Source organism: Bombina bombina, chromosome 1 (assembly GCF_027579735.1).
Source record: "Bombina bombina isolate aBomBom1 chromosome 1, aBomBom1.pri, whole genome shotgun sequence".
Taxonomy (NCBI): Eukaryota; Metazoa; Chordata; class Amphibia; order Anura; family Bombinatoridae; genus Bombina; species Bombina bombina.
This window is the reverse complement of record NC_069499.1, coordinates 26,710,799-26,736,723: the sequence shown is the minus strand read 5'-3', so window position 1 is coordinate 26,736,723 and position 25,925 is coordinate 26,710,799. Positions and strand designations below refer to the sequence as shown.

The 25,925-nt window shown below is 42.1% G+C and overlaps 1 protein-coding gene across 2 annotated transcripts in view; it reads right to left on the bottom strand.

Moving 5' to 3' along the window:
- The window catches only part of PPP2R5E (protein phosphatase 2 regulatory subunit B'epsilon), a 544,304-nt gene that overhangs the window by 66,524 nt on the left and 451,855 nt on the right, over positions 1-25,925 (bottom strand). For both annotated transcript variants that reach the window (XM_053697284.1, XM_053697283.1), the window contains exons 9-10: positions 9,292-9,345; positions 9,137-9,187 (exon numbers count right to left, since the gene is read on the bottom strand). In XM_053697284.1, the coding sequence (XP_053553259.1) occupies positions 9,137-9,187; positions 9,292-9,345 (105 nt within the window). The remainder of the gene's footprint in view (positions 1-9,136; positions 9,188-9,291; positions 9,346-25,925) is intronic.

The window sequence follows — 25,925 nt, the reverse complement described above, 5'->3', positions numbered from 1 at the left end:
TTGTGACATTGTCTGTCTGAAAACAAATGAACGATTCTCTCTTCAGAAGAGGCCAAAACTGAAGAGCTCTGAAAACTGCACGGAGTTCCAAGATATTGATCGGTAATCTCACCTCCTGAGATTCCCAAACTCCTTGTGCCGTCAGAGATCCCCACACAGCTCCCCAACCTGTGAGACTTGCATCTGTTGAAATTACAGTCCAGGTCGGAAGAACAAAAGAAGCCCCCTGAATTAAACGAAGGTGATCTGTCCACCACGTTAGAGAGTGCCGAACAATCGGTTTTAAAGATATTAATTGATATATCTTCGTGTAATCCCTGCACCATTGGTTCAGCATACAGAGCTGAAGTGGTCGCATGTGAAAACGAGCAAAGGGGATCGCGTCCGATGCAGCAGTCATAAGACCTAGAATTTCCATGCATAAGGCTACCGAAGGGAATGATTGAGACTGAAGGTTTCGACAGGCTGTAATCAATTTTAGACGTCTCTTGTCTGTTAAAGACAGAGTCATGGACACTGAATCTATCTGGAAACCCAGAAAGGTTACCCTTGTTTGAGGAATCAAAGAACTTTTTGGTAAATTGATCCTCCAACCATGATCTTGAAGAAACAACACAAGTTGATTCGTATGAGACTCTGCTAAATGTAAAGACTGAGCAAGTACCAAGATATCGTCCAAATAAGGAAATACCACAATACCCTGTTCTCTGATTACAGACAGAAGGGCACCGAGAATCTTTGTGAAAATTCTTGGAGCTGTAGCAAGGCCAAACGGTAGAGCCACAAATTGGTAATGCTTGTCTAGAAAAGAGAATCTCAGGAACTGATAATGATCTGGATGAATCGGAATATGCAGATATGCATCCTGTAAATCTATTGTGGACATATAATTCCCTTGCTGAACAAAAGGCAATATAGTCCTTACAGTTACCATCTTGAACGTTGGTATCCTTACATAACGATTCAATAATTTTAGATCCAGAACTGGTCTGAAGGAATTCTCCTTCTTTGGTACAATGAAGAGATTTGAATAAAACCCCATCCCCTGTTCCGGAACTGGAACTGGCATAATTACTCCAGCCAACTCTAGATCTGAAACACAATTCAGAAATGCTTGAGCTTTCACTGGATTTACTGGGACATGGGAAAGAAAAAATCTCTTTGCAGGAGGTCTCATCTTGAAACCAATTCTGTACCCTTCTGAAACAATGTTCTGAATCCAAAGATTGTGAACAGAATTGATCCAAATTTCTTTGAAAAAACGTAACCTGCCCCCTACCAGCTGAACTGGAATGAGGGCCGTACCTTCATGTGAACTTAGAAGCAGGCTTTGCCTTTCTAGCAGGCTTGGATTTATTCCAGACTGGAGATGGTTTCCAAACTGAAACTGCTCCTGAGGACGAAGGATCAGGCTTTTGTTCTTTGTTGAAACGAAAGGAACGAAAACGATTGTTAGCCCTGTTTTTACCTTTAGACTTTTTATCCTGTGGTAAAAAAGTTCCTTTCCCACCAGTAACAGTTGAAATAATAGAATCCAACTGAGAACCAAATAATTTGTTTCCCTGGAAAGAAATGGAAAGTAGAGTTGATTTAGAAGCCATATCAGCATTCCAGGTCTTAAGCCATAAAGCTCTTCTGGCTAAGATAGCCAGAGACATAAACCTAACATCAACTCTAATAATATCAAAAATGGCATCACAGATGAAATTATTAGCATGCTGGAGAAGAATAATAATATCATGAGAATCACGATTTGTTACTTGTTGCGCTAGAGTTTCCAACCAAAAAGTTGAAGCTGCAGCAACATCAGCCAATGATATAGCAGGTCTAAGAAGATTACCTGAACATAGATAAGCTTTTCTTAGAAAAGATTCAATTTTTCTATCTAAAGGATCCTTAAACGAGGTACCATCTGACGTAGGAATGGTAGTACGTTTAGCAAGGGTAGAAATAGCCCCATCAACTTTAGGGATTTTGTCCCAAAATTCTAACCTGTCAGGCGGAACAGGATATAATTGCTTAAAACGTTTAGAAGGAGTAAATGAATTACCCAATTTATCCCATTCCTTAGAAATTACTGCAGAAATAGTATTAGGAACAGGAAAGACTTCTGGAATAACCGCAGGAGCTTTAAAAACCTTATCCAAACGTATAGAATTAGTATCAAGAGGACTAGAATCCTCTATTTCTAAAGCAATTAGTACTTCTTTAAGTAAAGAGCGAATAAATTCCATCTTAAATAAATATGAAGATTTATCAGCATCAATCTCTGAGATAGAATCCTCTGAACCAGAAGAGTCCAAAGAATCAGAATGATGGTGTTCATTTAAAAATTCATCTGTAGAGAGAGAAGATTTAAAAGACTTTTTACGTTTACTAGAAGGAGAAATAACAGACAAAGCCTTCTTTATGGATTCAGAAACAAAATCTCTTATGTTATCAGGAACATTCTGCACCTTAGATGTTGAGGGAACTGCAACAGGCAATGGTACATCACTAAAGGAAATATTATCTGCTTTAACAAGTTTGTCATGACAATTATTACAAACAACAGCTGGAGGAATAGCTACCAAAAGTTTACAGCAGATACACTTAGCTTTGGTAGATCCAGCAGGCAGTGGTTTTCCTGTAGTATCTTCTGGCTCAGATGCAACGTGAGACATCTTGCAATATGTAAGAGAAAAAACAACATATAAAGCAAAATAGATCAAATTCCTTATAAGACAGTTTCAGGAATGGGAAAAAAATGCCAAACATCAAGCTTCTAGCAACCAGAAGCAAATGAAAAATGAGACTGAAATAATGTGGAGACAAAAGCGACGCCAAATAAGACGCCCACATTATTTGGCGCCTAAATGCTTTTGGCGCCAAAAATGACGCCACATCCGGAACGCCGACATTTTTGGCGCAAAATAACGTCAAAAATGACGCAACTTCCGGCGACACGTATGACGCCGGAAACGGAAAAGAATTTTTGCGCCAAAAAAGTCCGCGCCAAGAATGACGCAATAAAATGAAGCATTTTCAGCCCCCGCGAGCCTAACAGCCCACAGGGAAAAAAGTCAAATTTTTGAGGTAAGAAAAAATATGATAATTCAATGCATAATCCCAAATATGAAACTGACTGTCTGGAAATAAGGAAAGTTGAACATTCTGAGTCAAGGCAAATAAATGTTTGAATACATATATTTAGAACTTTATAAATAAAGTGCCCAACCATAGCTTAGAGTGTCACAGAAAATAAGACTTACTTACCCCAGGACACTCATCTACATGTTTGTAGAAAGCCAAACCAGTACTGAAACGAGAATCAGTAGAGGAAATGGTAAATATAAGAGTATATCGTCGATCTGAAAAGGGAGGTAAGAGATGAATCTCTACGACCGATAACAGAGAACCTTATGAAATAGACCCCGTAGAAGGAGATCACTGCATTCAATAGGCAATACTCTCTTCACATCCCTCTGACATTCACTGCACGCTGAGAGGAAAACCGGGCTCCAACTTGCTGCGGAGCGCATATCAACGTAGAATCTAGCACAAACTTACTTCACCACCTCCCTTGGAGGCAAAGTTTGTAAAACTGATTTGTGGGTGTGGTGAGGGGTGTATTTATAGGCATTTTAAGGTTTGGGAAACTTTGCCCCTCCTGGTAGGAATGTATATCCCATACGTCACTAGCTCATGGACTCTTGTTAATTACATGAAAGAAATCAAGCGTTCAATTTCCAAGCAGTCAGTTGCAGAGAGACTAGATTTGGATGTTCGAATGGACCTTGTACTAGAAGATCCTGTCTCAAAGGTAGCTTCCATGGTGGAGCCGATGACATATTCACCAGGTCTGCATACCAAGTCCTGTGTGGCCACGCAGGAGCTATCAGAATCACCGAGGCCTTCTCCTGTTTGATCCTGGCTACAAGCCTGGGAAGGAGAGGAAACGGTGGAAACGCATACGCTAGGTTGAACGACCAAGGCGCCACTAATGCATCCACTAGTGTCGCCTTGGGATCCCTGGATCTGGACCCGTAGCGAGGAACCTTGAAGTTCTGACGAGACGCCATCAGATCCATGTCTGGAATGCCCCATAGTTGAGTTAACTGGGCAAAGACCTCCGGGTGGAGTTCCCACTCCCCCGGATGGAAAGTCTGACGACTCAAATAATCCGCCTCCCAGTTGTCTACTCCTGGGATGTGAATTGCAGATAGATGGCAGGAGTGATCCTCCGCCCATTTGATGATCTTGGATACCTCTCTCATCGCCAAGGAACTCTTTGTTCCCCCCTGATGATTGATGTACGCTACAGTCATGTTGTCCGACTGAAATCTTATGAATCTGGCCTTCGCTAGTTGAGGCCAAGCCCGGAGCGCATTGAATATCGCTCTCAGTTCCAAAATGTTTATCGGGAGAAGAGACTCTTCCCGAGACCATAAACCCTGAGTTTTCAGGGAGTCCCAGACCTCGCCCCAGCCTAAAAGACTGGCGTCGGTCGTGACAATGACCCACTCTGGTCTGCGGAAACTCATTCCCTGAGACAGGTGATCTTGAGTCAACCACCAACGGAGTGAGTCTCTGGTTAACTGGTCTACTTGAATCTGGGGAGACAAGTCTGCATAATCCCCATTCCACTGTTTGAGCATGCACAGTTGTAATGGTCTTAGATGAATTCGAGCAAAAAGGAACCACGTTCATTGCTGCAACCATTAAACCTATTACCTCCATGCACTGAGCTATGGAAGGCTGAGGAATAGATTGAAGAACTTGACAAGCGTTTAGAAGCTTTAACTTTCTGACCTCTGTCAGAAAGATCTTCATTTCTACAGAATCTATTATTGTTCCTAGAAAAGGAACCCTTGTGGACGGGGACAGGGAACTTTTTTCTATGTTCACCTTCCACCCGTGAGACCTGAGAAAAGCTAAAACAATGTCTGTATGAGCCTTTGCTTTGGAAAGGGAAGACGCCTGGATTAGAATGTCGTCTAGATAAGGTGCTACAGAAATGCCCCTCGGCCTTAGAACCGCTAGAAGGGACCCTAGCACCTTTGTGAAAATTCTGGGAGCGGTGGCTAAACCGAATGGAAGAGCCACAAACTGGTAATGTTTTTCCAGAAAGGCGAACCTTAGGAACTGATGGCGATCTTTGTGGATAGGAATATGTAGGTACGCATCCTTTAAGTCCACGGTAGTCATATATTGACCCTCCTGGATTGTTGGTAAGATCGTCCGAATGGTTTCCATTTTGAATGATGGAACTCTGAGGAATTTGTTTAGGATTTTTAAATCCAGAATTGGCCTGAAAGTTCCCTCTTTTTTGGGAACTACAAACAGGTTTGAGTAAAAACCCAGACCTTGTTCTGCTGCTGGAACTGAGTGTATCACTCCCATCTTTAATAGGTCTCCTACGCAATGTAAGAATGCCTGTCTCTTTATCTGGTCTGAAGATAAGCGAGACATGTGGAACCTTCCCCTTTGAGGGAGTTCCTTGAACTCTAGAAGATAACCCTGAGAGACTATTTCTAGTGCCCAGGGATCCGGAACATCTCTTGCCCAAGCCTGAGCAAAGAGAGACAGTCTGCCCCCTACTAGATCCGGTCCCGGATCGGGGGCTACCCCTTCATGCTGTCTTGGTAGCAGCAGCAGGCTTCTTGGCCTGTTTACCCTTGTTCCAGCCTTGCATTGGTTTCCATGCTGGTTTAGGCTGGGAAGCGTTACCCTCTTGTCTAGAGGCTGCAGAGTTAGGAGACGGTTCGTTCCTGAAATTGCGAAAGGAACGAAAATTAGATTTGTTCTTAGCCTTGAAAGGCCTATCCTGTGGGAGGGCATGGCCCTTTCCCCCAGTGATGTCTGAAATAATTTCCTACAATTCTGGCCCGAAAAGGGTCTTACCTTTGAAAGGAATATTAAGCAGTTTTGTCTTTGACGACACATCCGCCGACCAAGATTTTAGCCAAAGCGCTCTGCGCGCCACTATTGCAAAACCTGAATTTTTCGCCGCTAATTTAGCCAATTGAAAAGCGTCATCTAGAATAAAGGAATTAGCCAACTTTAGTGCGTGAATTCTGTCCATGACTTCCTCATATGGAGTCTCCTTAAGGAGCGAATTTTCTAGTTCCTCGAACCAAAAAGACGCCGCCGTAGTGACAGGAATAATGCACGAAATTGGTTGGAGAAGGAAACCTTGCTGAACAAATATCTTTTTAAGCAACCCTTCCAATTTTTTATCCATAGGATCATTGAAAGCACAACTGTCTTCAATGGGAATAGTTGTGCGCTTGGCCAACGTAGAAACTGCCCCCTCAACCTTAAGGACTGTTTGCCATGCGTCCCTTCTGGGGTCGACAATGGGGAACATTTTCTTAAATATAGGAGGTGGGACAAAAGGTATACCTGGCTTCTCCCACTCCTTGGTCACTATGTCCGCCACCCTCTTGGGTATCGGAAAGGCATCAGCGTGCACAGGGACCTCTAGGAATTTGTCCATTTTGCACAATTTCTCTGGAATCACCAGAGAGTCACAATCATCAAGAGTAGTTAGCACCTCCTTAAGCAGGGCGCGGAGATGTTCTAACTTAAATGCCACGATATCAGGTTCTGCCTGCTGAGAAACTTTTCCTGAATCAGAAATTTCTCCCTCAGACAGACCCTCCCTCACTGCCAATTCAGACTGGTGTGAGTGTATAACAGATAAATTATCGTCAGCGCCCACTTGCTCATCCTCTGTATTTAAAACTGAGCAATCACGCTTTCTGGGAAATGCTGGCAGTTTGGATAAAAGATTTGCTATAGAATTATCTATTACTGCAGTTAATTGCTGCATAGTAACAAGCATTGGCACGCTAGATGTACTAGGTGTCACCTGCACGGGCAAAACAGGTGTTGACACAGGAGGAGAGGATGATGAACTATCCCCACTACCTTCATTTGAAGAATCATCTTGGGCAACCTTATTAAATGTGACAGTACTGTCCTTACTTTGTTTGGACGCCATGGCACAATTTGAACATACATTTAAAGGGGGAACCACCTTGGCCTCCATACACAGAACATATGCTATCTGAAGGTATAGACATGTTAGACAGACTTTAGCAGGCTATTAATGCAATAAAACCGATTTTAAACAAAACCGTTACTGTATCTTTAAATAATAAAAAGAACACACTTTATTTCTGAATGTTTGAAAAACTATGAAGGAAATATCCGATCTTTACAAAATTTGCATCCTAGTGTCTTAATGCTTTGAAAGTATTGCACACCAAATTTCAAGTCTTTAAATGAGCAAACCGGAGCCAATTGTTCAATTTACCAGTTTAAACCCACTACAGTCCCTGCTACAGCCTTTGCTGTTGCTTTTACCTTCCTTGGGGGTTATTCACCACAGAAATAAGCCTTCTTGAAATCGTTTTTATGGCCACAGGACCCTCTCACATGAAGCTGCATGCACTGCTTCCAAAAGTAACTGCGCAACTGAGGCGCGAAAATGAGGCCTCCTCCCTCTGCATACCAGAGTGAAGGGGCCTTCCTGACTAGATTAGGTGTCTAAACAACTGCCAGGTGTAATAAAAACGTTCCCAAAAGTGTTTCAAAGTCACAAAACACTCCAAAAGTCATATAAATATTATATAAATCAATCGATTTAGCCCACAATAGTGTCAACAAGTATAGAGCCCATTTATAAGCCTTCATTCTGTTATGAGTCTAAGAAAATGGCTTACCGATCCCATAAGGGAAAATGACAGTCTTCTAGCATTACTATGTCTTGTTAGAAAAGAGACTAGTCATACCTGGAGCAGAAAAGTCTGCAAACTGTTCCCCCCAACTGAAGTTCTCTGGTTTCAACAGTCCTGCGTGGGAACAGCAATGGATTTTAGTTACTGTTGCTAAAATCATACTCCTCTTTTAACAGAACTCTTCATCACTTTCTGTTGTAGAGTAAATAGTACAAACCGGCACTATTTTAAAATAAACTCTTGATAGAAGAAATAAAACTACAACTAACACCACATACTCTTTACCATCCCCGTGGAGATGCTACTTGTTCAGAGCAGGCAAAGAGAATGACTGGGGGGCGGAGCCAGAGGGGGGACTATATGGACAGCTTTTGCTGTGTGCTCCCTTTGCCATTTCCTGTAGGGGAAGAGAATATTTCCACAAGTAAGGATGAAGCCGTGGACCGGACACACCAATGTAGGAGAAATGTACCTTTTAATCCTGAATGCCGCTCCAGCGATTCCCCCGGCCGTCGGAAGCCTCTGCAGACGTCAGAAATGACGAATTAGGCTTCCTCCAATTACAGCTCTTCCCCCCCTCCCCGGGGGAATCTTGGCCTGTTGCAACAATGTGATTGGAGGAAGCCGGATTCATCATTTTGGACCCGCAAAGACGGCTTGCGACGGGCAAAGGAAGTGCTGGAGCGGCTGACAGAATAAAAAGGTACATTTTGAAGAAAACAGTGAAATGTCGATTTTGATGAATTAAAGTGCCCTTGTTTTTAAAAGGTTTATTAAAAACCGGGCACTAATTCATCAAAATGGACCTTCACTTTAAATATTTTTGTGCCCTTATATTTGCGGTCCAATATACATTGTTATTGCGCATCATTATTTTAGCACCTTGTTGAGCCCTTTTTTTTCTAAAGCTGCTTCTAGAACTGGTATAGAATAGATTTCTAAAGCTGTTCTCCACAGTAGTTATGGAGAACTGCACACATTTGCGGAAATATGACAATCTAATTTAACCTTTTTTTTGTACACCTGTACGTCAAGGAGGACAGGAACAGAGTAAGAGAACTTGCCCAACTTTAGGAGCATTTTTGAATGATAAATAGGGGCCTGCACACTGATGTAGCGATTGGACTTTTCATATAAACTCGCTTTTGCACAATGTGCCGCTTATTTCTATAAAGAAACCTAACCTAATGTAGCCTGCATATTGACGTAGCGTCTGACTATTCATATAAATGCACTAATGCACAATGTGCCGCTTATTTCTATAAAGAAACCTAACCTACTATAATGTAGCCTGCATATTGACGTAGCGTCTGACTATTCATATAAATGAGCTTATAAAAAAACAACGCAAAACCTACAGGTCTCTAGGAGCTATTTCTGAAGAAGGAACTGCAACTTACAAGAGCACTTACCTCTTTTTGACTGCAGGTTTTTGGCCAGAATTTCATCAATCCTCTAATGACCTATTAAATGAACAGGGGGGAGAAAAAAAAAAGTATTTTTTGTATCCTCCTACACACCAAGGCGCACAATATCCCAGCTCTGGAAATCAGTTGGCAACACTTACTGGTTCTGTTAGGGAAGGATCTTTCTCCAGAAACTGTACTATACAATACGCCAACTAGAACAAAGCAAACAATTTGTTTTAGCCAAGAATCCTTCTATACACATTAGAAAGATTTCTTAAATCTGAAACATCGGAAACAATAGGGCTAAACATTCAGTAAGTAATTTATCTCTCAAGTTAAAATGGTCTAGAACAGAAACCGTCATGTTGCTACTTAAAACAGTATATGCTTAAAGGGACATGATACCCAAAACTTTTATTTTGTGATTCAGACAGTACTTATTTTTTTATCAAAAATTGCTTTGTTCACATGGTATTTCTTGTTGAAGAGCATACCTAGGTAAACTGGAGCACAACGTTGCAACAGTGCAAACAAATAACATTGTTAAAAGTATATAGTTCTCCAAACACATGCACTCTTCCTGAACCTACCTTCCTGCTATCAAAAAAGGATACCAAGAGAACAAAGTAAATTTGATAATGGAAGTAAACGGGAAGGATTTTCTATTTGAAACCTAATAGAAAAAAACTTGTGATCCATGTCCATTTAATATGGTACTACTCACTATAAACCATTCTTAGAAATGTTAACATGAGGCCAGGAGTAAATGTTCTTTAAAATGTGGCCAGGCAGGAATTGGGATGAGGGTTCAAGAACCAAAACAGGTCAGCTGCCAAACTAAGATAAGCAGTCATCGCAAGACGACTTCAGCTTACGTCAACTTTGCAGAAAAGTTTACTATGAAATCTCAGGAGATCACAGTGAGAGTTCATGACGTCAGCATTGCTGATGCCGATTGGCTGCTGTTCATGTCTTACTTTTTTTTTCCCCTGCAGCTGAGCAGTAACTGGAGAAAAATGTTTCTATGAAAGTAAAGGGACGTTACGCTCATACTGTATTACCCTATAAATGTTTACATGTAAGTAAAGGGACATTACACTCACACTGTATTACCCTATAAATGTTTATATGTAAGTAAAGGGACGTTACGCTCACACTGTATAACCCTATAAATGTTTATATGTAAGTAAAGGGACAATACTCTCACATTGTATAACCCTATAAATGTTTATATGTAAGTAAAGGGACATTACGCTCACACTGTATAACCCTATAAATGTTTATATGTATTTAAAGGGACATTACACTCACACTGTATTACCCTATAAATGTTTATATGTAAGTAAAGGGACATTACACTCACACTGTATAACCCTATAAATGTTTATATGTAAGTAAAGGGACATTACGCTTACACTGAATAACCCTATAAATGCTTACCTGATACATTTCTTTCTTTCTTGACACAGTGAGTCCACGGATCATCTCTAATTACTATTGGGAGTATCACTCCTGCCCAGCAGGAGGCGACAAAGAGCAGCAGAGCAAAGCTGTTAAATATCACCTCCCTTCCCTCCAACCCCAGTCATTCGACCGAAGTAAAGGGAGAGAAAGGAAGTAACAGGGTGCAGGAGGTTTAGAACACAAAAAAAAAACTGTCTAAAGAAAACAGGGCAGGCCGTGGACTCACAGTGTCAATAAATAAATACATTTATCAGGTAAGCATAAATTTTGTTATCTTTCTAATGACACGGTGAGTCCACGGATCATCTAATTACTATTGGGAATCAATACCCAAGCTAGGAGGACACAGATAAGGGAGGGACAAGACAGGTAACCTAAACGGAAGGCACCACTGCTTGAAGAACCTTTCTCCCAAAAGAAGCCTCAGCCGAGGCAAAAGTATCAAATTTATAGAATTGTGTAGAGAGGACCAAGTTGCAGCCTTGCAAATCTGTTCCACAGAAGCTTCATTTTTGAATGTCCAGGAAGAGGAAACAGCCTTCGCATGAAAGAGACGTGACTCTCTCAGGAGGCTGCTGTCCAGCAGTTTCATAGGCCAAGCGAATTATACTCTTCAGCCACAAAGAAAGAGAAGTAGACTTAGCTTTCTGACCCTTACGTGTCCCAGATAAAACAAACAGAGCAGAACGTCTTGTGCAGAACGGTTGTGCAGCAGATGTTCTTTATGAGAGGATGGGTTAGGACACAAGGAAGGAACAACGATTTCTTGATTAATGTTCGTATCCGAAACCACTTTAGGGAGGAACCCTAACTTAGTACGCAGAACTACCTTATCCGAATGAAAAATAAGGTAAGGGGATTCACACTGCAACTCTAAGAGCTCTAATACTCTACGAGCAGAAGAAATTGCAACAAGATATAAAACCTTCCAAGATAGCATCTTAATATCTAAGGAATGCATAGGCTCAAACGGAGCCTGCTGAAGAACTTTAAGAACAAGGTTAAGACTCCAGGGAGAAGTAACAGGTTTGAACACAGGCCTGATTCTGACCAAGGCCTGACAGAAAGATTGCACATCTGGTACATCCGCCAGACGCTTATGTAACAAAATAGACAAAGCAGATATTTGACCCTTCCAAGTACTTGCCGATAAACCCTTCTCCAAACCTTCCTAGAGAAAGGAAAGTAGCCTCTGGATTCACACCAATACAGATATTTATGCCATATCTTATAGTAAATCTTTTATGTACCAGGTTTACGAGCTTGAATCATGGTCTTAATGACAGACTCCCCGCTTAGATAAAATTAAGCGTTCAATCTCCAAGCAGTTAGTTTCAGAGAAACGAGATTTGGATGAAGGAAGGGCCCTTGAAGTAGGTGGTCTTTCCGCAGTGGGAGTCTCCAAGGTGGGAGAGATGACATTTCCACTAGGTCTGCATACCAGATCCTGCGAGGCCACGTTGGTGCAATGAGGATCACCGATGCCTTCTCCTGCCTGATTCGAGCAATAACCCGTGGAAGGAGAAGGAACGGAGGAAATAGGTATGCTAGACTGAAATTCCAATGAACTGCCAGAGCATCTATCAGTACAGCCTGAGGATTCCTTGACCTCGACCCGTACCTCGGAAGCTTGGCATTCTATCGAGATGTCATGAGATCCAGCTCCGGCTGTCCCCATTTGAGAACCAAGTTGGCAAACACCTCCAGATATAGTTCCCACTCCCCCGCGCGAAAGGTCTGTCTGCTCAGAAAATTTTCTTCCCAATTGTCCACTATTGGAATGTGGATCGCAGATAGACAGCAGTTGTGGGTCTCCGCCCACTGAATAAACTTGGCTACCTCTGACATGGCCAAGGAACTCCGAGTTCCTCCCTGATGGTTGATGTAAGCCACTGAGGTTATGTTGTCCGACTGAAACCTAATAAACTGGGCTGAAGTCCATGTCCCCTGAGCCTTTAGTGAGCCCCAGACTGCTCCTCAACCCATCAGGCTGGTGTCCATAGTCACAATCACCCAGGTGGGTCTGCGAAAGTAGGTTCCCTGGTGGAGATTCTCCTGAGACAACCACCAAGGGATCTCTTGTCGCCTGATCCAGATGTAATCGCGGAGACAGATCTGCGTAATCCCCGTTTCACTGCCTGAGCATGCATAACTGCAGAGGTCTGAGGTGGAAATGGGCAAACGGAATGATGTCCATGGCAGCTACCATTAGACCGATCATCTCCATACATTGAGCCACTGACGGTCGAGGAGATGACTGAAGGGCCAGACAAGAGTCGAAGGTCTTTGATTTTCTGACTTCTGTCAGAAAAATTTTCATTGATAGGGAATCTATTATGGTACCCAAGAACACTACCCTTGAAGCTGGAATTAAGAAACTCTTTCCCAAATTCACCTTCCAACCATGAGAATGCAGGAAGGATAACAACATCTCCATATTGGAGTTCGCTTGTTGAAAGGATGGAGACTGAACCAGAATGTCGTCCAGATAAGGTGCCACTGCAATGCCCCAAAGCCGGAGCACCGCCAACAGGGATCCCAGGACCTTTGAAAAAATTCTGGGAGCTGTGGCAAGGCCGAATGGAAGAGACACAAACAAAGTGTTTGTCTAGAATTGCGAACCTCAAACTTGGGATGATCCCTGTGGATGGGAACATGCAGGTACGCGTCCTTTAAATCTACTGTCGTCATGAATTGACCCACATGAACCAAGGGAAGAATGAAACAAATAGATTCCATCTTGAAGAACGGTACTCTGAGGAACTTGTTTAGACTTTTGAGGTCTAAAATTGGTCTGAAGGTTCCCTCTTTTTTGGGAACCACAGATTGGAGTAAAATCCCAGACCCTGTTCCTGCAGTGGAACAAGAACTATCACTCCCAGGTCGGAAAGGTCTCTGACACAGTGTAAGAACGCCTCTCTTTTTATCTGGTCTACAGATAATCTTGAGAGCAGAAACCTGCCCCTGGGAGGAAAGGTCTTGAACTCTAGTTTATATCCCTGGGACACTATGTCCACCGCCCAGGGATCCTGAACATCCCGAACCCAGGCCTGAGCAAAGAAGCAAAGTCTGCCCCCAAAAGTTCCGGTCCTAGATCGGGAGCAGACCCTTCATGCAGCAACGGGTTCCAAGACTGGTTGGTCCTCCAGGAAGGTTTGGACTGATCTTGCTTGGCAGAGGGAAAGGAAGGGTTACCTTTGAAGTTTCGAAAGGAACAAAAACTACTCTGACGTCCCTTTTGTTTATTCCTCTTATCCTGAGGGAGGAAATGACCCTTTCCCCCTCGTAATGTCAAAAATAATTTCAGCCAAGCCCAGCCAAAACAAGGTCTTACCCTTGTAGGCAATCGCCAAAAGCTTAGACGAAACATCCGCAGACCAGGATTTCAACCATAACGCTCTGCGGGACAGTACGGTAAAACCAGAAATCTTTGCTCCCAACTTAATAACCTGTAGGGAAGCATCCGTAATAATCCTATCCTGGATCTTTTCAAGGGGAGTGTCTGTCTGAATAGAATCAGACAATGCATCAAACCACTATGCCGCCACACTAGTGACGGTAGCAATACACACCGCAGGTTGCCATTGTAAACCCTGGTGAACATACATCTTTTTGAGCAACCCCTACAACTTCTTATCCATAGGATCCTCAAAGGAACAACTATCCTCTATGGGAATAATGGTTCTCTTAGCCAAAGTAGAAATTGCCCCTTCAAACTTGGGAACCGTCTGCCAAGACTCCTTGATAGAGTCAGCAATAGGGAACATCTTCTTAAAAATAGGGGATGGAGAAAAAGTGATACCAGGTCTCTCCCATTCCCTAGCAATAATCTCTGTAGCCCGATCAGGTACAGGGAAAACCTCCACCATGGAAGGTACATCAAAATACTTGGTTTAGCTAGGTAGACTCCGTGTCGGAGTCGACCAAGGTAGCCAAAACCTCCTTAAGTAACAATTGGAGGTGTTCTAGCTTAAACCTGAAGGATACAACTTCGACATCAGAAGAAGGAATTACACTGTCTGAGTCTGTGATTTCACCCTAAGATGCTAACGAAGTATCTTCCTCCTCATATTTCTGGAAGGGAACATTCAGAATAGCCACAACTGTGTCAGAAACCTTACTCACTGATTCTTTACATTTCCTCTTGCGTTTTCCCTGCAGGATGGGAAAAGCAGACATCACATCAGATACCGCAGAAGACATGAGGGTAGCGATGTCATGCAACGGAGTTGGAGAGGAAGCACAGAGCACTGCATGTGTGGACGATAAAATTTGGGACACTTGAAGAGAAAGCTGCAGCATATCTTGAACATTGTCAGAAGACCCCTGAACAGCATCTGCCTTAGACAATGTTGGCTCAAAAAAAACATAATTTATGCTTACCTGATAAATTTATTTCTCTTGTGGTGTATCCAGTCCACGGATCATCCATTTCTTGTGGGATATTCTCCTTCCCAACAGGAAGCTGCAAGAGGATCACCCACAGCAGAGCTGTCTATATAGCTCCTCCCCTAACTGCCACCTCCAGTCATTCGACCGAAGACAAGCAAGAGAAAGGAGAAACCATAGGGTGCAGTGGTGACTGTAGTTTAAAAATTAAAATATACCTGCCTTAAAATGACAGGGCGGGCCGTGGACTGGATACACAACAAGAGAAATAAATCAGGTAAGCATAAATTATGTTTTCTCTTGTAAGGTGTATCCAGTCCACGGATCATCCATTACTTGTGGGATACCAATACCAAAGCTAAAGTACACGGATGAAGGGAGGGACAAGGCAGGTACTTAAACGGAAGGTACCACTGCCTGTAAAACCTCTCTCCCAAAAATAGCCTCCGAAGAAGCAAAAGTATCAAATTTATAAAACTTTGAAAAAGTATGAAACGAAGACCAAGTCGCCGCTTGCAAATCTGTTCAACAGAAGCCTCATTTTTAAAGGCCCATGTGAAAGCCACAGCTCTAGTAGAATGAGCTGTAATCCTTTCAGGAGGCTGCTGGCCAGCAGTCTCATAAGCTAAGCGTATTATACTTCTTAGCCAAAACGAAAGAGAAGTTGCCGAAGCCTTTTGGCCTCTCCTCTGTCCAGAGTAGACAACAAACAAAGCAGATGTTTGACGAAAATCTTTAGTAGCTTGTAAATACTTTAAAGCACGAATCACGTCAAGATTGTGTAATAGACGTTCCTTCTTTGAAGAAGGATTAGGACACAATGACGGAACAACAATCTCTTGATTGATATTCTTATTAGATACCACCTTAGGTAAAAACCCAGGTTTGGTACGCAAAACTACCTTATCTGCATGGAAGATCAGATAAGGGGAATCACACTGTAAGGCAGATAACTCAGAAACTCTACGAGCCGAGGAAATAGCTACCTAAAACAGAACTTTCCAAGATAAAATCTTGATAGCTATGGAATGAAGAGGTTCAAACGGAACCCTTTGGAGAACTTTAAGAACCAAATTTAAACTCCATGGCGGAGCAACTGGTTTAAACACAGGCTTGATTCTAACTAAAGCCTGACAAAATGCCTGAACGTCTGGAACATCCGCCAGACGCTTGTGCAAAAGAATAGACAGAGCAGAAATCTGTCCCTTTAAGGAACTAGCTGACAATCCATTTTCCAATCCTTCTCGGAGAAAAGATAATATCCTGGGAATCCTGACTTTACTCCATGAGTAACCCTTGGATTCACACCAATAAAGATATTTACGCCATATCTTATGATAGATTTTCCTGGTGACAGGCTTTCGTGCCTGAATTAAGGTACAAAATCAAGCGTTCAATCTCCAGGCAGTCAGTCTCAGAGAAATTAGATTTGGATGGTTGAAAGGACCCTGAAGTAGAAGGTCCTGTCTCAGAGGCAGAGTCCATGGTGGAAGGGATGACATGTCCACCAGATCTGCATACCAAGTCCTGCGTGGCCACGCACGTGCTATCAAAATCCCCGATGCTCTCTCCTGCTTGATTTTGGCAATCAGTCGAGGGAGCAGAGGAAACGGTGGAAACACATAAGCCAGGTTGAAGGACCAAGGCGCTGCTAGAGCATCTATCAGCGTTGTCTTGGGATCCCTGGACCTGGATCCGTAACAAGGAAGTTTGGCATTCTGGCGAGACGCCATGAGATCCAGTTCTGGTTTGCCCCAACGTTGAACCAATTGTGCAAACACCTCCGGATGGAGTTCCCACTCCCCCGGATGAAAAGTCTGTCGACTTAGAAAATCCGCCTCCCAGTTCTCTACACCTGGGATATGGATAGCTGATAGGTGGCAAGAGTGAATCTCTGCCCAACTAATTATCTTTGAAACTTCCAACATTGCTAGGAAACTCCTTGTTCCCCCTTGATGGTTCATGTAAGCCACAGTCGTGATGTTGTCCGACTGAAATCTAATGAACCTCATTGTCGCTAGCTGAGGCCAAGCCTGAAGAGCATTGAATATCGCTCTTAGTTCCAGAATGTTTATTGGAAGGAGTGTCTCCTCCTGAGTCCATGATCCCTGAGCCTTCAGGGAGTTCCAGACTGCCCCCCAGCCTAGAAGGCTGGCATCTGTCGTTACTATTGTCCAATCTGGCCTGCGAAAGGTCATACCTTTGGACAGATGGACCCGAGATAGCCACCAGAGAAGAGAATCCCTGGTCTCTTGATCCAGATTTAGTAGAGGGGACAAATCTGTGTAATCCCCATTCCACTGACTGAGCATGCAGCGTTGCAGCGGTCTGAGATGTAGGCGGGCAAACGGCACTATGTCTATTACCGCTACCATTAAGCCGATTACTTCCATACACTGAGCAACCGAAGGGCGAGAAGTAGAATAAAGAACACGGCAAGAATTTAGAAGTTTTGATAACCTGGTCTCTGTCAGGTAAATCCTCATTTCTACAGAATCTATCAGAGTTCCCAGAAAGGAAACTCTTGTGAGAGGGGATAGAGAACACTTTTCTTCGTTCACTTTCCACCCGTGCGACCTCAGAAATGCCAGAACTATGTCCGTATGAGACTTGGCAATTTGGAAATTTGAAGCCTGTATCAGAATGTCGTCTAAATAAGGGGCCACTGCTATGCCCCGCGGCCTTAGGACCGCCAGAAGTGACCCCAGAACCTTTGTAAAGATTCTTGGAGCTGAAGCCAACCCAAAGGGAAGAGCTACAAACTGGTAATGCCTGTCCAGGAAGGCAAACCTGAGAAACCGATGATGACCTTTGTGTATCGGAATGTGAAGATAAGCATCCTTTAAATCCACTGTAGTCATGTATTGACCCTCCTGGATCATAGGTAGGATGGTACGAATAGTCTCCATCTTGAATGATGGGACCCTGAGAAATTTGTTTAGGATCTTGAGATCTAAGATTGGTCTGACGGTTCCCTCCTTCTTGGGAACCACAAACAGATTTGAATAGAAGCCTTGTCCCTGTTCCTCCTTTGGAACTGGGTGGATCACTCCCATAACTTGGAGGTCTTGAACACAATGTAAGAATGCCTCTCTCTTTATCTGGTTTGCAGATAATTGTGAAAGGTGAAATCTCCCTTTTGGAGTGGAAGCTTTGAAGTCCAGAAGATATCCCTGGGATACAATTTCCAACGCCCAGGGATCCTGGACATCTCTTGACAAAGCCTGGGCGAAGAGAGAAAGTCTGCCTCCTACTAGATCCGTTACCGGATCGGGGGCCAATCCTTCATGCTGTCTTAGAGGCAGCAGCAGGCTTTTTGGCCTGCTTACCTTTGTTCCAAGACTGGTTAGGTCTCCAGACCAACTTGGACTGAGCAAAAGTTCCCTCTTGTTTTGTATTAGAGGAAGTTGATGCCGCGCTCATTTTAAAGTTTCAAAAGGCCCGAAAATTAGTCTGTTTGGTCCTTGATTTATTAGACCTGTCCTGAGGGAGTGCATGTCCTTTCCCTCCCGTGATATCAGAAATGATCTCCTTCAAACCAGGCCTGAATAGGGTCTGCCCCTTGAAGGGAATATTAAGAAGCTTAGACTTTGAAGTAACGTTAGCTGACCATGATTTAAGCCATAGCGCCCTACGCGCCTGAATAGCAAAACCAGAATTCTTAGCCGTTAGTTTAGTCAAATGAACAATGGCATCAGAAACAAATGAATTGGCTAGCTTAAGTGCTCTAAGCTTGTCAAGTATATCGTCCAATGGGGTCTCTACCTGTAAAGCCTCTTCCAGAGACTCAAACCAGAAAGCCGCCGCAGCAGTGACTGGAGCGATGCATGCAAGAGGTTGTAGAATAAAACCTTGTTGAATAAACATTTTATTAAGGTAACCCTCTAACTTTTTATCCATTGGATCTAAGAAAGCACAACTGTCCTCGACGGGGATAGTAGTACGCTTAGCTAGGGTAGAAACTGCTCCCTCCACCTTAGGGACCGTTTGCCATAAGTCCCGTGTGGCGGCATCTATTGGAAACAATTTCTTAAAAACAGGAGGGGGAGAGAACGGTACACCTGGTCTATCCCATTCCTTAGTAATAATTTCTGAAAACCTTTTAGGTATTGGAAAAACATCAGTGAAAACAGGCACTGCATAGTATTTATCCAATCTGCACAATTTCTCTGGCACTGCAATGGTGTCACAGTCAGTCATTCAGAGTAGCTAAAACCTCCCTGAGCAACACGCGGAGGTGTCCAAGCTTAAATTTAAATGTTGCTATATCAGAATCAGCTTCCCTGAGTCAGAAACATCACCCACAGAAAGAAGCTCTCCTTCCTCAGCTTCTGCATATTGGGGGGGGTATCAGACATAGCTACTAAAGCGTCAGAGTGCTCTGTATTCCTTCTAACCCCAGAGCTGTCTCGCTTTCCTCGTAACCCAGGTAGTCTGGATAATACCGCTGACAGTGTATTATCCATGACTGCCGCCATGTCTTGTAAAGTAAACGCCATGGGCGCGCTAGATGTACTTGGCGCCACTTGAGCGTGAGTCCCGTGAGCGGGAGTCAAAGGCTCTGACACGTGGGGCGAGTTAGTCGGCATAACTTCCCCCTTGTCAGATTCCTCTGGTGATAAATCTTTTAAAGACAGAATATGGTCTTTATAACAAAGTGAAATCAGTACATTTGGTACACATTCTAAGAGGGGGTTCCACCATGGCTTCTAAACATAATGAACAAGGAGTTTCCTCTATGTCAGACATGTTTAAACAGACTAGCAATGAGACCAGCAAGCTTGGAAAACACTTTACAGAAAGTTAACAAGCAAAAAATAAAAACGGTACTGTGCCTTTAAGAAAAATAAAAAAGGTAAGAATTTGAAAAACAGTGAAAAAAAGCAGTAAATCAAACAAAATTTTTACAGTGTGTATAATAGACTAACAGAGCATTGCACCCACTTGCAAATGGATGATTAACCCCTTAGTTTCAAAAACTGATAAAAAAAACTAAATAGACGTTTTTTAACAGTCACAACCAACTGCCACAGCTCTGCTGTGGCCCTACCTTGCCATACAAACGACTTTGGAAAGCACCAAAACCCTTTAGAGAGGTCCTAAGCATTCAGGGAACTCCTTCAGGAAAACTGTATGTCTCAGTCTGCAAAAGTTAATGCGCATCTAGGCACAAAATTAGGCCCCTCCCACTTCCTGTCTACACAGTGAGAGGCCTAACAAAATTATCCTAGGCAAATTTTAGCCAGCCATGTGGAAAAAAACTGGGCCCCAATAAAGTTTATCACCAGAAAGCATATAAAAAACGTTTAAGCACTCCCAGCAAACGTTTTATATTTCAGTAATTTGAAAAAAATAATAAGAGTGTTACCTCTAATAGTAAGCATGATACTAGTCGTTATTAAATCACTGTAATCAGGCTTATCTTAAATAAATCTGGTATCAACAGCATTTTCTAGCATATACATTTCTCTAGAAAAATTTAGACTGCACATACCTTATAGCAGGATACCCTGCACGCCATTCCCCAAGCTGAAGTTACCTCTCTCTTCAGTTATGTGTGAGAACAGCAATGGATCTTAGTTACAACCTGCTAAGATCATTAGAGACCACAGGCAGACTCTTCTTCTATTTTCTGCCTGAGACCAAAATAGTACAACTCCGGTACCATTTAAAAATAACAAACTTTTGAATTGAAGAAAAAACAACTAAATTACACCACATCTCTCTAACTGCTTCCATGCTTAGTAAAATGACGAAACAAACTCTGTGGAACTTAAATCAAAAACAACTTGTAGAGGGGTTAAGGTAGAGACCAACTACCTGGGCCGTTACTCATGCAACTAGCAGCTGGTGAGAGTAAATATTAATAAAAGTTAGTTCATGCTGCAAAGGAATATAGGAGAATGACAAATGCGATATATCAGACTTGAGTAGTCACGAAGGTGAAATGACATCCAACCTTAATACAACTTGATATCCACTTTGATCCCACTTGTCAATACATGTAGTGTGGCATATTATTGTGAGTACACAGTTAATCAGACAGATCTCCTCTTACCGGATCCTCCGTTTGTCTGTGATCAGTCTGCGCTCACACCACCGGCTGCAACTTCTCCTCGCGTACTTGCACCCTAGTGCCCACCTCTCTAGTCGTTCTCCCCACATACTGCCTGTTACAAGAGGTGCACTCAATTAGATAAACCACGAACTTGCTTTTGCATTTCACACAACCTTTTGTCTCAAAAGTTTCACCTGTAGTGGCTGAAACAAAGGTCTCTGAAATCCGGATGTGGTCACAAGACTTGCAGATGCGCTTTCCACACCTATAAGTACCCTTAAAATGTAAAGGTTTGTGACAACTTACTCTTATCAGTATTATCAGGTTTCTAACATCATCCGTAAGAATTTGCCCATTCTAAGAGGCGATAGGCAATTACGTCCTTTCGTTAGTGAAGGTTGCCAATTCATCTATAAAAGGAATATGACTTTGGGTAATATTCTATTCCCAAGCTTGTTGAGGAGCGAAAAGACAGTGAGCTCATGGTTACATTTTAAGGATACTTACAGGTGTGGAAAGCGCATCTGCAAGTCTTGTGACCACATCCGGATTTCAGAGACACAAAAGGTTGTGTGAAATGCAAAAGCAAGTTTGTGGTTTATCTAATTGAGTGCACCTCTTGTAACAGGCAGTATGTAGGGAGAACGACTAGAGAGGTGGGCACTAGGGTCAAGGAACATCTGGCCCATATCAGTGGCGAAAGGGCAGTGTCAGCCCTATCGAGACATTTTTTGGACATCCATAATGGTGATGTTCGCTCCTTCAGGTGGCAGGCTATCGAACAGATCCAGAAACCCCCTAGAGGGGGTGATAAGTTACTAATACTCTCTAGACAAGAGATCTTCTGGATACACAAGTTGGGTAGCCTGCTACCTGTTGGATTTAATTCGGAATTCGACATTATCAATTATTGGAATAGGTGAACAATATGTAGCACCTAGCATTCACCACATACTTCTAGATGTCAATTAGGAGTATTGCTAATAATATTATATTCCACCCTATACCTGATATACCAACTTCTTAGACCAGGGACTAATATCTATAGTTACTATCCAGTACACCCTCCAGTAGGCAATCATCCAACTGACTGTGACTATTATATCTATGGTGTGTGCAACCGACTTGGGTATATTTCTTAAATTGGTTGCCTTAGTATTCTTTTCTCTATCTATCTAGTAGACACAGATATGTCACAGTCAATTATGAGAACATTTAACCAGTCTCTAAGCACTAAGGGGGATAATGGCTATATCCATCTTTAGTTTTTTTCTTTACCTGCTAGATATATTTTAGGAATACAATACATTCCAGTAATCCTGATGTAAGGAATAATTAGTATGACTAGTTGGTTCTTATTTAATACATACTTTTCTTCTTAGCTATAATCTGGATAAATGTGTATGATATTTTAATGAATCTTTAACATGTGTTAAACATATGTGTACATTTTCCTCATATTTATATAGGTATATTCTAATGTATATATACACATGTATCCATGTTTATGTAAGCGCTATTTGGTCATACTGAGTCCCACATATCTAAAGCAGGTGTCTTAACAGTATTATTTTTTATGTCTTTACTGAAATGATAAGTATATATATCTTTTTGCTTTTTTAGCTTTTTTGCTACTGGACAAACTAGCATTAGGTCCATTTAACTTGCAAATATTGCTTGTCATATATACTTAACATTTATCTATTTATTCCGGTCCCTATTCATCTACAGATTCATTTCCAAGTGTCTATAATTAATACCAGCAAATAATGAGTTAATTTATGTGAGCTACTGGATTCTCCAATAGGAGAAGACCAGGCAGTTTAAAAGCCTAACATTGGCAGTTAGTTTTTAGGTTTATGACTACGGTCCCAGTGACCGAAACCGGTCAAACTTTTTTGCACATTTTTTACTCTATAGGATCACTCCTGTGTTTTGTGGATTTACCCTGAAATAAAGTTTTTTTTTACTTTTTAAATCTCTTCTTTGCACTGTGTCTACTTCAAGAGCGCAAAGCACACAAACCGCTGTTTTTTTCCCTGCTTCCATGCTTGTCGAGAGCTGCAAGAGAATGACTGGAGGTGACAGGAAGGGGAGGAGCTATATAGACAGCTCTGCTGTGGGTGATCCTCTTGCAGCTTCCTGTTGGGAAGGAGAATATCCCACAAGAAATGGATGATCCGTGGACTGGATACACCTTACAAGAGAAAAGTCTATCCCTGTAATTTAAAGTTCTCTCAATACATGAGGAACAGAAAGGGATTGGTGGTTCCACGTTAGCATCAAAACAAACAAGTAACATTTTGCAGGGCCTCTTGGTTTATCTTTACTTAAAATTGAACAAATTAGAATTAAATAAACTTATATTTTAAGTTGAAATTAACACACAAAAACCATTACTGTCTCTTTAAAATTTAAAACGAAACTGCTTTATATTTTCTGCAAGAAAATTAATAACCTGTCACAAACACTCCGGACAACCTCTACACCTCAGCTTAGCTTTGCTGAGGTGCCTACCTGCCTTGCCGACAGCGGAGACAATATCCTGCTAGAAGAATTCCAGACTCAACTAATAGCACTGTAAAACGTAGTCCGGCAACCGTAGCACTGCTTACAAAGCTGCAATGATGCTGTCTGCCCTCCGGAACACAGGAAGTGAAGGGGAAAAGGCGCACAACAGAAACTTGTCGTCTCAGCTAGCCCCGCCCATCGTGGGCGTATCAAAATTAACTTCTTGGTCGGCAAAATGTACTAAGTAAAGCCGCCGGGAGTAAGTGAAAACACACCACACATTGAGCCTATATCTCCTCGTCCCCAGTACCTGCAAATACTTCCCTTTTTAACATTATCCCCTAATTGTATAGGAGAATGTCTCTTGTGTCCCATCAAACAATATTAAAGTGCTATATTTTTCCTACATAGTCCCAGAAAAATAAAATTAGCACTTACCTCCATGAAATCTGCCAGGCAGCAAGGCAGCTCACTAGGTTTGAGAATCATGTTCTCTCACATGGACCTGTGGAAGAAAAACAAAGACCGAGTAATCTTACTCAGGCTTTTAAGTTAGGGCAGAAATAACTACTTAGGATTCTCAGTGAGGATTATACCCCACCAGTTCCCAATTGCTCAAAAGCCACCACTGCTCTACTGAAGAGACTGACATGGGCTACGGCTACACCCCAAGACAAAGCAGAACAAACTTGCACTGCTGAAAAATAACAAAATCTTAATTGAAGAATCTTCTTCCAGACGTCTAAACTTTACCACCTCCTTGCTCTTAACATAGGCAAAGAGAATGACTGGGGCTGGAGGGAAGGGAGGTGATATTATATATATATATTGCTGTGGTGCTCTTTGCCGCATCCTGCTGGGCAGGAGTGATATTCCCAATAGTAATTAGAGATGATCGGTGGACTCACCGTGTAATTAGAAAGAAATATAATGTACGTTATTTCATAGCCGTCTGTTACAACTCATTTCTGAGTATGAAGTGGATAGTGCATGATTCGCCCTCTAAACATGTTACAAAGTGGTTGCTGGAACAAAAAGCAGCTAATTTATTTCAGTTCCCAACTGTCCTTTTTTACATTGTTTTACAGTTCAGTATCTGACCCTTTCCTGTGGCCAATGAAATGCATTTAAACAATCATTTTGCAATGAAGTGCTTAGCTGCTGATGTATAACACATGGTAGTGTGCAAATCCAGATCTTAGCGTGGCGATCTTTTACTAGATTCAATCTGGATATGAAAAGGACACGAGCGACCGCCTAGTTTGGCATTCAGATTCTCACGAAGAATCGGAATGCACATTCCTGTTATGCAGAAATAAAAATACAAAATCTAATGTGCTTCTATTTCACACACACATTACTTATGCTGACACTGTTCATATTTGGCTGTTAGAGATAATGTGAAATAATTTTTTTAATTTAAAATCTCCAGTCATGTTTTTTGTTTAACAACTTTTACAGCAGCACAGTAAATTGCACAGTGCTAACACTTTTCAACTTAAAAGCAAAAAACATATACTCTAACTTATTAAAAACAGGTCATATTTGCATTACAGCCAGTAAAACAAAATTGATGCTTACCAGATACATGTATTTATTTCCGGGCATGGAGAGTCCACAAAACATTCTAATTACTAGTGGGATATTCACTCCTGGCCAGAGAGCACTCCAGCAGAGCTGTTAAATAACACTTCCCTTACCCATAACCCTCAGTCATTCGGCCGAAGGGAAACATAAAAAGAAGATAACACAAGGGTATAAAGGTGCATGAGGACTAGACAAAAAAAAATGACATCTTAAACTGAATAAGGGCAGGTCGTGGACTCAGAAATAAATAATTTTATTAAGTAAGCATAAATTTTATTATTTTTCCTATGGCATGGAGAGTCCACGAAACATTCTAATTACTAGTGGGAACAAATACCCAAGCTAGAGGACACAGAATGAATAGGGAGGGAGAACAAGACAGGCGAACCTAAACTGAAGGCACCATCGCTTGAAGAACTTTTTTCCCAAAAGAAGCCTCAGCTGAGGAAAAAGTATCAAATTTGTAGAATTTGGAAAAAGTATGTATAGAGGACAAAGTAGCCGCCTTACAGATTTGCTCCACAGAAGCTCCATTTCTGAAAGCCCATGAAGATGAAACAGCTCTAGTGGAATGAGCCGTAATTCTCTCAGGAGGCTGCTGTCCTGCTGAAGAAAGGCCAAAATTCGAGGAACCCTGACTTTGTTCCAAAAAAAAAAATTCTGCGAGTAACCGGTTTACGAGCCTGAAGCATAGTATCTATGCCTTTCTCAGAGAAGCCACGTCTAGCCAAACTTAGACGTTCAATATCCAAGCAGTCAGCTTCAGAGAAACCAGATTTGGAT